The sequence below is a fragment of the Trachemys scripta genome, chromosome 1, assembly GCF_013100865.1.
Source record: "Trachemys scripta elegans isolate TJP31775 chromosome 1, CAS_Tse_1.0, whole genome shotgun sequence".
NCBI classification, from domain to species: domain Eukaryota; kingdom Metazoa; phylum Chordata; order Testudines; family Emydidae; genus Trachemys; species Trachemys scripta.
The window spans coordinates 126573441-126585818 of record NC_048298.1 but is presented as its reverse complement, the minus strand read 5'-3'; the positions used below and the strand labels follow the sequence as shown (position 1 = coordinate 126585818).

Here is a 12378-nt window from a genome sequence, read left to right as displayed (position 1 = left end):
CCACTATTCAGATTAAGTGAATCGCTCAGGGAACACGGACTGAGACCTGCTCAGGACCCGCACTGCTTGTTGTCCTTCATTGCAAACAGATGTAAAGGTGGACCTCAGCACTCTGTTCTTCAGAGACCACTCATGATTCTAGGAGAAATTCCTGCCAAGACAATTGGCCAAGTAATTCTGGGCCCCTGGTAAATGAGCAACTGCAGGCGTGATGTTATCTTCGGTGCAGAGCTGCTAGAGCTTTGTCAAGAGATGATGAAGTTGACTGGAGCGAGCTCCCCCTTGCTTCTTCACATAATACATTGTGGTGGTGGTGGTGGGTACATGAACTGCTACAGCCTTGAGCTGTACTCAAAATACCTTGCAGGCATTGTAAGTGACTCAAAGCACCAAGATGTTGATATGAAGAGATGCTTCCTGCTCCATCCTCAAACCTTGTACCTCCAATTCCCCCAGATGTGTTCCCCAACCTATTGTGGAAGCACTGGTAATTATGGTCCTGTCCGGGGTGGTGGGGGCAAGCGAAGGCAACACCCTGGCATACACTGCTCTGAACTAACCATCACTGGAAAGAATCCAGACCTTCTGGAGGCACTCGAACTTGACAGTCCAATGCTTGACAATTTGGGTGATAGATCAACTTCAACCACGCTTGAAGATGACAAAGGTGCAATCTTGCATGAAGGGTCTGGCTATATGACCAAACAGCTTCAGAAACACTCAGATTGGAACAGAAGCGTGATAGCAGAGACACAGACAGGTGACTAACTGCCTGGAATCACTCATTTGGCAAAAATGCCCTTGAGTTTGTAGAATCAAAGAGGGCGCCAATGAGCTTGATTTTTTGAGATGGTATTAATGTCAACATTCTCTTGTTCAAGATCAGACCCAGACTATCAAAAAAGGCATAATGTGAACTGGACAGGTGAGAGGACTTGTTCTCTTGACTTGCCCCTCACTATGCAATTGTTCAAATACGGGAAGACATGAATTCCTCTTTTTCTGAGGTATGTCGTCACTACTAACACGCATTGGTAAAAATGAAAGGAAGAGGGGACAGGTCAAAGGGTAGCACTGTGTACTGATCATGTTCACCTGCCACAACAAATCTCAAACCTCCTGTGGCTTGGGGGAAAAAAGTCACCACGTGGAAGTAAGTATCCTGAAGATCCAGGCCAGCAAGCGAGTTGTGATTTAACACAGAAGAATAGCTGCTTAGAATGACCATACGGAGTCTCCCATATTTGATGTATTTGTTGAGAGGAGAGATTGAGAATAGGTCTCATCCCTCCTTTGAATTTGGGGACCAGGAAATACCAGGAATAGAATTCCTTTCCCCAGTGCTGCAGAGGGACCACTTCTATAGTTTCTGAAGCATGCAGAGTCTGGACCTGCTGAAAGAGCAGTGGCTTGTGAGAGGGGTTCTGAAGAGGGAAGGGGTAGGACTGTAGGGAAGAGGGATGCACAGAGATTGAATGGCACAACCCGATCTCATGGTGCTTCGGACCTATTTGTGTATTACTGTATCCCAAGCACGGATAAAGCAAGACAAGCCAACCTGAGCAGATGGAGGCATGGAAGTCACAACTGGAATGCTGCCTTGGATCTAAAAGTCAAAATGGCTGTTTGCTCATTGAAGGATGACCAGCTAGCTGGCGGAAATTAGACCCAGAAGGCCCATTTCTCCTCCACAATCCATGTCCTCTACTAGATAATTCCTGCTGCATAACAGGGAAGAACAACTGCCAGAAAAATAGCTGAGAGTGATATTGATGCTATTACTGCTGACCTCTATAATGCCACCTTCTTGTGGCTGGAGTATTATCAAGGACTCACAGGCCCTGTGATCTCTCAGCTCCATATGGTCCCTCGGAGTAATTCTCTTCAGTGTGACAGCTTTCCGTGAAGGTTGCACTCTCTCTCTGGGGCTAGGCCCTCTGGCCCTGCCACCTCCTGGAACTGTACCTCTGAGCCTTCTGCACACCCCTCTCTCTCTCGCCCTGGGCCCTCTCAGGGAGTCCACTCACCACACCCAGAAGCAACAATGCAACCCTGATCTCTAGACTGCAGTGACTCTCAGCCAGCTTAAAACAGAAGGGTTTATTGAATGTCTGAACTCAGCACAGGAAGTTCTCAGGGCCCTCAGGTCCACAGTCTATCTGGGTCTGCCCCCAGTCCCGATGGGCTCAGGCTGCTCTCTCAGTCCCCAGTCCAGCCGCCCCCTCCTTCCAGCCCATCATCCTTTTTCACCTTCTCCAACAGCCCCTCCTCCGTCCTTTGTATTTGGTCCCAGGTAAAGATGCCATCTGGGCCCCCTCTCTTGTCCCTTTTTTTTTTTTTTAAAAAAACAGGGTTGGAAGGGACCTCAGGAGGTCATCTAGTCCAACCCTCTGCTCAAAGCAGGACCAATCCCCAGACAGATTTTTGCCCCAGATCCCTAAATGGCCCCCTCAAGGATTGAATTCACAACCCTGGGTTTAGCAGGCCAATGCTCAAACCACTGAGCTATTCCTCCCCCCCATTTGTTCCCCCACTGGTCTGAACTGGTTGACTTCCAAGATGGGGTGAGCCTTCCGGTCACCAGTTGCTAGGGTGCCCAATCTCCAGGTCATTATCCGGAGCCCTGACTGCTAAGTGAGGTCACACCTCCTCTGCAACAACAAACACCCTCTCCCACCACCTCATTAAACATGCAGCACACAGGGAAACAGACACACAGTATTCATGCAAACCATTAAGAAAATTCCTTACTTTGTCACAGGTATAAACCCCCAACAAAGTAGCCCGAGAGTCCTGCAAAGAATGTAAAGTCTCATCAGTTTTCTACTAAAACAAAAGCCAATCATCAAAAGCTAAGTCTACTATGCTCTGCTGAACATCAGGAGATCTTCTGGAATTCGCAACCATGAGGCCCTTCTCATAGTCACAGCTGATCCCATCGCTCTGGAAGAAGTCTATGACTGATCCAGGGCTGACAGCAGCAAAGCTTTGCCTACCAGATGACCTTCTGCAACGAAAGCTGTAAACCCTTAAGTGGGCACTTCTGGCAACTTCACTGTGAGTTTGAACATAGTAACAATTGATGAAATCATATTTAGATAACAGTGCCTGCCGATTTGCAACACGCAGTAGTAATCATGAAGTTGTGTACATTTTTCTCCCCATCAAGTCCATCTTCTTAGATTCTTTGTCCCTGGTGGTGGACTTACATCTCCCGTGTCATGATCTGTCATTAATGCTGTTACCATGAGCGAGCTATGAACTGGATGGGAACAGAAACATTCGAAGCCCTGCAAAGGAACATAACACTGTTTCCCAGAGAGCTTTGCTGTAGGTGGTAATGAAGCTGGGATATTCCACAAGGACTTGGTAGGCGCCAAGAGAGCTTCGTTTATCAGGAAAGCTACCCTCCATGGAGCTAACGACTTGAGAATATCCAGCAATTTAGGTGTATTCTGCACAAACTCAGCTTAAATGCCCAAGGTGGAAGCCATGTGCCTCAGGAGGTCCTGGTATAACTTAAAATCCTCAGGCACAGGTGAAGAACAGTCCAGTATCAGAGAGTCATCAGGTGAGCAGGAAGTAGAAGGGGATGGGGCCACTGGAGGCTCCTGCATGAGAGCATCAGGCCCAGCTCAGGAGGAATTACCTCAGATTGTACTTGTAATTAGAGATGGCTCAGGAAGATAAATTTTAGCCAGAATCGGCAACCTTCCTCTGGATTACTTTGAAGAACAGGATCTTATACACCAAGGAACATCCCAAGAATTCCAAGTGGGCAACTGGGAATAAGGGTCAAGGTGGCTAGTACATACTAGGCCAGAGGCCCCATCCCTACTGCATTAGGCAGTGTGGTATACAATACTGATGAACGAGATAACTCTGGGACCAGATGATGCCAAGAGTACTGCAGAAGCAGCAGATGCCATGGCAGCGGAATGCGCCTGAATTATTGGGGAATCAGGAACAGAGAGGCAGAGTACATCTGATGCTGTCTGCTAGGCCAATGGCACAGAGATAGTTGGTGCTGATCTCAACAGCACAGTGTCCAACTGATCTTGGCACAGTACCAGTGAGCAGTTAGGCGACCCAACTCCATCCGATATACTGGAGGAATCATGGTGCTGGTCAGCCCCCCTCTTGGAAGATGAAGAAAAATCTCTGACCTCTGGAATGGTCTGTCTGTCAGTCTTGTGGGAACTCTTTCTCAGAGGACTAAGGGAAGCAGTGGACCTCGAACCCAGAGAGGCATCTTGTGTCGGCTCCGAAGAAGAGCATGGAGCTGGATGATCTGTGGACATCCCCGGGGCCAAAGTGGGCCTCATGGAATGCTCCACCTGCATTTCCTTTTGAAACACTTTGCAGATGGAGCACCTTTCTATAACATGCTCTTCTCCCAGGCATAACAAATAGCACATGTGGAGGGTCGCTATTGGGAATATCCACCTCATACGACAGAATGTATAAACCCCAAATGAGGGAGTTACCCAGGGTAACTATCTATCCTAAATAACAACTACTACAAGTTAAACCTAGGGGTATTGCTAAACAATACTGACCAACTATTAACTATATACAATAAAATACAACAAAGCCTGAGCTGAAGGGGTCAGAGTGGCACAGCCCTTAAATAGTCTAGGGAAGTAAGAGGACCTTAAATAGGCTAAGGGGTGAGAAGACATGAGTACCACTTCTACAGGCACTGCTAGGCAAAGTTCTCTGGCTTTAGTGCGAGAAGCATGTGCACATCTGAGTGGAATACATGTCTACAATCACTCAAAGAACTGCTGCTTGAACTCAAAGGCAAAAATCTTATCTAGACAAGTCTTTACTTTGCTGTTTCAATTTCACCCAAACACAACCCTTTACCATTAACTAAGTTGTGTAACCGAAGAAAGTAGGAGAGATTGCTCTCAACGGAACCACTTTTAGCATCCATCTAAATGATTAAGAATCATGATGGAACCAACAGTCACAAAAAGGAGAGGGGGGAAAAAAGAGCCCCAAGACTTTTTGCCCATACTCTTTCCACAAAGGAAGATCCCTTAAGTGAACTGAGTGTAACTTGCTCTAGTACATTTCATGCTCAAGATACCTCATAGCACTTTACAAACACCAGTTTGAATAGTGTACCTTAGGCCAATGTAGAAGGCCTTGTAGATGGAGCAAAAGCTTTCCTTCAAAGCCTTGGACATTAGAATCTGTTTTATTAAGAGGTTAAAAATTAACATTGCCAAGATATCAAGGTTATAGTCTTATTCTTTCAAAATCCAATATGAGATTGTTAATTTCCATTACAGAAACCATTGCAGACTGGCAGAAGGGACCTCAAGTTAACATTTTGCTACTAATATCAAATAACCTACACAGTCAGTTTCAGTAAAGACGTTTACAAAATTGTATTAAATAATAGTTGTAACAGATAGTCAATTTGTTAACAACTTGGAATACAAAGGCCTGTGACCAAAAAGTTACACCTTCTGTTTATTTTAACTTCAGTTATGTAGTTTTCCACTGAAAGATACCTTTAAAAAAAAAAAATGGTGTGTGTGTAAGTGTAAGTAAAAGTAACATGATCAAATGGACTGAAAATGGGACTGGAAGCCAGAACTCTGAAGCTCTGAACTTGGCTCTAGTAATTTGCTATGGAACCCCGAGCAACACTCAGTGTCTTAATTTCCCCAGCTGTAAAATGAGGATAATACTGCTGATGTGCATAAGTGTTCTGAAGATTACCTAGTTAGTGCTTTTATATTGGTAGTGCTTTACAAACACTAACATGTATATATCAACAGATTTTACCCCATAACTGAATTAAATTCTGAATTTGTAGGATATTTTGGTTTATAAACAAACAACTTCATATTTGGATTATCCTCTTAAATGCCGCAGTGAGACACAAAAAACAGGCTCCTCCAGGGAGCTGAAATGTAACTATAAATACCTACAAAAAGAACAGGAGTACTTGTGGCACCTTAGAGACTAAAATTTATTAGAGCATAAGCTTTCGTGGGCTACTGCCCACTTCTTCACGAAAGCTTATGCTCTAATAAATTTGTTAGTCTCTAAGGTGCCACAAGTACTCCTGTTCTTTTTGCGGGTACAGACTAACATGGCTGCTACTCTGAAACCTATAAATAACTACAATGCTGAAATGTAACTATAAATAACTACAATGATTAGTGACCTATAAATAGATGAGTTTTGAAGAGATCTTTGTTTGGAACAAAGCCCTTTTAGTTTTCTGCCTGATGCTCTTTCTAGTGTTGGTAAAATTCATATAATCCAATTGTCTCACATTTCTAAACATAATTTTAAAATAATGATTTACAAATATGCATTTCTCCAGCACCTGGTGATACTTAAGATTTTCCATTACAAACATATAGTTGCAAACTGAATACTTGTAATTGCCTTTAATCAGTAGATTTTAGTTCAGAAAGGGACATGAATTTAGTAAGACAAATTGACATAGTGCAACAGGCCCTCACTACTTTCCAATAGGGCCAATGCTACAGACATTTTTCTTGTGTTACCATACCTGTCTGTTGTAATGGTAAGCATATCTGTATCCTTGCAGTACCGTTCTCCTACAAGTTTAATGAGCTTCTTCTTTGCATGGTCATCCAAGTTCAATTTGGAAAGCTTAACCTTGAAGTACAAGAGAAAACATCTTTAGTTCTTTTGCAGATCCAATCCACATACACACACAAGATGTTTTTTAGAATTAGACACTATCTTTTACTGAAGAATTAAAAGCCAGGAATTGAGATATGTGCACTCATAGAAATCTCTTTAAAAGCATTACTTGTCAAAAATATTTAAAATATAGACAAGGAACCATTTGAGAACAAAGAGTTTTGGGGTGAATTTGTCAGTCTCTCCTTTTATCCAGATGCAGAAAAAACAACAGGTATCTTTTGCAGATCACTAGGATTACTACTCATATTTCAAAGATGCTTGTCCTAAGTGTCTAAAAAACAGGACGACACTAAAAAGGATGCACTCCAAAATACCACAACACTTATTGGGGGATTTTTATTACCCAACTGACAAATACAAGCATGTATCAAAAATATTCATAGATATTATGGCTAGAAGAGATGATACTGACCATATAGGCTGTTTAACACAGGCCACAGAGTTTTCCACAGTTGTTCCTGCATCAAGCCTATAGTCCTTAGATGCATAGAAAATAGCTTTACAATGCACAAGCAGAAGAATCCAGCTAAGAAGAAATCAACCTGAATCTACTTATTATATACAGAACCCAAGAAAGAATGATAAACTGGTACTAGTGGCTATAAACTACTTGAATTCACTTTAGCAAATAATGGATTCACAGAATGCGCCTGTACAAGGATATTAGATTTCAGGATGACAAATTTTTGTTGAGGAGCGATGGGAGGACATATTAGAATCCACCAGTGTGAAAGGCAGTTGAGGAATTCTAAAAGGCATTACTGCTAACCAGCAATGGACTAATTCCTCTGATAAGGAACAATGCAAGGAACAAGCAGCGGCCGATGTAGCTCTTTGAGGAACTGTTCAAAGATCAGAATTAGGGCTTGTCCATGAGGTGACTATGTGTGCAGCAAGCTAGATTATAAATCTATGGTGCTCTAGCCTGCTGTGCATTAACTGGCCACATGGACCCTGCTTCTGTACACTAAGAGTACCAGAATTTGCTCTGACAATTAAAGAAGATGCAGTGCTGTTGTAGCTGTGTTGGTCCCAGGATATTAGAGAGACAAGGTGGGTGAGGTAATATCTTTTATTGCACCAACTTCCGTTGGTGAGAGACAGACGCTTTCAAGCTCACACAGAGCTTTTTTTCAGGTCTGGGAAACTACAATGTGTACACTACAAATTACTTCTGTATAACTTACATCGCTCAGAGGTGTGACTAATCCATACCCCAAAGCAACAAAGTTATACCAACCTACACATTGGTATGGCCAGCTTCTGCAGCAGACATAGCTACCACCTCTTGCAGAGGCAGGAGTTATTAAGCAGAGAGGAGAGCTCTCTCGTATCGTCTTAAAGCATCTTCACCAGAAGCGCTACAGTGGCACAGCAGCATCGGTGCAGCTGTGCTGCTGTAAAGTAGACAGTCTCAGCGTCACAGATAAATACAAGATGAGACAGATTGTTTAGTATAAGTAGTTGACACATATCTCAAGGGACCATTCAAGGTGAAGTGGCCTGTTAACACCCCCCCGCTCCATCAAAGGGAGGAAGGGAAGGAAGGGGTTTGTCAAGAAAAGGCAGACAAAACCCCCAGACTGAGGGCTTGTACACACTCGGGCTTACTTTGGTATAACTCAAGTTGCTCCGGGGTGTGAAAAAAGCCACCCCCCTGAGCAACATAAATTACACAGACCTAAGCGCCAGTGTGGACAGTGCTATGTTGGGGGGGAGAAGCTCTCCCACTGACATAGCCACCACCGCTTGGGGAGGTGGAGTAATTATGCCGACAGGAGAGCTCCCTCCTGTTGGCATAGAGCATCTGCACTAGCAGCACTACAGCTCGTCGCTGTAGCGATTCTAGTGTAGACTAGCCCTGAGTCAATGCTAGCTAAAGGGCTAAAAGAATTAGGAGGCTTTAACAAACTTCATGAAAAATGTACTAGATTAATAAGGAGTAGGGTTAAATTAATGACTCAAAAATGGCTGAGGCACAGAACTTGGAATATATGTCTTTAACCAACAAGGGGAAAAAAGGGACAAGGAAGTTAGGAAGTAGCACTAAAAATGTCACAGCACTCACTTCACATAACCTTTTACAAATACACAAAAGCTATGTTACCTGTTCTGGAGGTCTTATGATTTAAGAAAATATGGCAATGCTATTGTGGAAGTCTGTTTTCCTCTATGTCCAGACTATGTAAGAACGATTTCTATAATTTTAGCAATGTGTAGAGGAGACAGGCTTACAGAGAAAATGGAAGTCTGATAGCATGTGACATCACAATCAAAATGTTTGACAAATGACCTAAATGTGGTTTACCTGTGTTTTGTTGCATGTCACACCACAATTTATAGATTTTATTTTAAACTGTAAGCTCTGTTTTAAACCAAGTTCTATCTATTAACTACATTAACCAGTTTCTAGAAAGAAAACTAAAAAACACATCGTCACATGCAACTGTAAATTCCCTCCACATGAATTTGAAACCTGGACCTTCAGATCCCACTACAAACCTTTAGCAAATGCTGACCTCTATGTGGACTAGCCACTAGATGGGGACTCATCTCACACAGTCTGTGGGTTACAAAACTACTTACTAGGCAAGCATTAGAATTTTGGAGATCAGACATACTGAGTTCTCACTCTTGCTTTAGGAGAGGAATGTGGTGCAGTGACTGGAGATTGGATAACCAAAACACGTATCTAGCACATTCAGTCTGAAAGGCAATTTGAGTGGAAGAGAGCTCTAATCTCAGTACTGCCTGCAATTTCCTTATGCTCTCTCTGTAAAGTTATTTGTAAGAAGGGGATCTTGACTACCTTTTAGTATCAGGATATGAGGTTTTACTAATAAGGGCTGTGTAAGTGTATGGAAATATAAAAAGCAGTCAGTAGATGTAAGATGTGAATTCTGTCTCTTGCTTACAGTACGGGGGGAGGCAGGGGGAGGGGACGAGAATTTCCTCCTATTGTTGAACAGGCAGCCTAATTCACCCTAAATTCAGATGTCGCACAAGATTCAGTGCACTTGAGAGCTCTGGCTCCATGTAAGACAGACATCAGTGTCTGCAAGAGTGGGTCTCATGTATGTTCAACACCATTTAAAAATGGAATCTCTTCCAGGCGAATGGTTATACCATCACAGAGCAAGATTTTCCACTGGATCGTTGTGGTCTACAAAGAGCAGACTGAATGAGATCTTAGAAACCAAAGTTCTAAGTAGTTTAACTTTTCATTAAAGCTTCAACAATAAAAACCCTTCCCTAAGCCACCATTTAAAACAGTTAAGAGAGGACATTTCTACTGCAAGTTTTAACGTGTATTTTTGAATGACCGTCTCCAATTAAGTATTTTATGGCTAAAATTTTGGCAATCATTCTTTGTCAAATATTTCTTTTAAGACTGGGTCAGTGCTGCAGAAAGCTATATGAACAGATTATGCTATGAGCGCTGAATAGTTTCAGCGACTGGGTGGCAAACAAACATGTTAGTCATGATTTTACAGTGCCTATGTATGCTATCTGACTTGCTTTAACAGAACCTCCGGGTACATAGTGAAAACCACCAACCCAGATCTCAGGCATTAGCTCTTATGTACCAACAATGCATTCTTCCATTGTAACATAGCAGTACTTTTCATACTATAGTTGTGGGGTATCAGTATCTGTTATACTCGCATGTGCATAGTGTAATTATCCCAAACTCATGACAATAAACACCTTTATAGCATTCTCATATTATTATGTTCCATAAGCAATATTTAACTGTCTGCTCAGTTTATGTTACAGGAAGTTAAAAGATTTCATTTTTATTTCTGCTCATCCAGGGCCATGTTACTATGACAGACATTTATGCAGTTAGCTAGTTCAAGCAGGATATTAATTTTACTGTTTCCAATTATCAAATGGACTGCTCCACACTGTTTTATGATAGTTAATGTTTATAAAACATAGTATCATTAATAGTGGATGATGTAAAATGACAGCGGATTATTTTTTCAGTCGTATAACACTAGGTTAGACTAATAGCTGACAAGATTCCTATTTGAGATTAGACCCAAGCAAGTGCATTGGAGGAGGAGGGAACAAAAAATTTGCGGGGCAAATTAAGATATTAAAGAGCCTCTACAATTTTTTTCTTCAAAAAACAATACAATTCTGCACTTTTGTTTTACTGTATTTTCCGGCGTATAAGACGACTTTTTAACCCAGGAAAATCTTCTCAAAAGTCGGGGGTCGTCTTATAGGGCGGGTGCTGAAACTTCCGAGCCGGACTGGAGAATCTGCGGTCGCCGCATATGGTGGGGGGAGCTCAAAAACGGCTGCGGCGGCATCCCCGCCGTATGCGGTGACCGTATGAAAGCAGCAAGGGCGGCACTGTACAAGTACGGTAGAAGAAAATCCACTCACCAGGATACGTGGAAAGAAGTGACTTAACGTGGTCCCAATGACGAGGTGAGGGGGCGCCTCACCGGGAAGGTGTAAGTGAAGGGCGGAGCAAGCTGCAGGCGTCCGGGACGCCCGGGATATGGAAAAAAGAGATAGAGCGGCGCTGTGCCCAGAAAAACACGCCTCTTTCACCCGTCTGGCCCGCCCTTGTATCCTATTACCGTACCTCCTTCTCTGCCTCTCAGATCTCGCTCCTGAGGACTGCAGTGAAGCGGCGCAGGCGCGCATGTGCGAGATCTGAGAGGCAGAGAAGGTGGTAATAGGATACAAGGGCGAGCCAGACGGGTGAAAGAGGCGTGTTTGCGCTACCGCTCTGATAGTCTTGGAGACAGGGAGGGCTGGGCAGGCAGGGAGAGCTGACCAATCCAAGCAGGCTTTGTATACAACAACCAGCCAATCGCCGGTAAGGTACATCGCTTGCCATGATTGGCTGGTTGTTGTATACTGGGTACCACATACAGTACAGCACCAGTATCTGTACCTGTTCATACAGTATAGCACCAGTACATAAAGTACAGTATACAAATGTCCAACAGTCAAAACCCCATCATGGCTCCACCAGCAAGAAGAAAAATATGAAGCCAGTTTCAAACTTAAAGTTGTAAGCTTTGCCATGGAACATAATAACTGTGCTGCTGCAAGACAATATGGAGTAACAGAAAAGATGGTTCGGGACTGGAAAGCAAATGAAAAAGCATTAAAGAATATGCCAAGGGGTAAGTGTGCATTAAGAAGAGGCACCCCACATTGGCCAGAACTCGAAAAACATGTAGCCGACATGGTGAATGAGCATCGCCAAAACGGTTATGTAGTGACACGAAAAAAAATGTTTGTTTGCACTTCAGTGGGCCAAATCTAACCCAGATCACAGCAAGAGATTTAAGGCCACTGTATCCTGGTGTACTAGATTCATGGGAAGGCATAATATGGTACTGAGGCAAAAGACGAAAATTGCCCAAAAATTACCTGCAGATCTTGATAGCAAAGTAAATAGTTTCCATCGATACGTAATACAACAGCGCACTAAACATGGCTATGCGTTAAGTAGTATTGGAAATATGGATGAAACTCCAATGAATTTTGATATGGTTGGAAATAAAACTGTCCATCAAAAAGGTGAAAAAACAATTTTAATTAAAACAGGACATGAGAAGTCCAGTTTTACAGTGGTACTAGGATGCACAGCTGATGGCGCCAAACTGAGACCAATGATTATTTTTAAAAGAAAAACAATGCCGA

The 12378-nt window shown here is 43.0% G+C and overlaps 1 protein-coding gene across 1 annotated transcript in view; it reads right to left on the bottom strand.

Annotated features, from left to right (window-relative positions):
* MRPS35 (mitochondrial ribosomal protein S35) overlaps positions 1–12378 on the bottom strand; it is a gene marked incomplete at its 5' end in the record, with an annotated part of 51880 nt that overhangs the window by 23415 nt on the left and 16087 nt on the right. The window contains one exon of the mRNA XM_034759842.1: positions 6542–6651. Coding sequence (XP_034615733.1) covers positions 6542–6651 — 110 coding nt within the window. The remainder of the gene's footprint in view (positions 1–6541; positions 6652–12378) is intronic.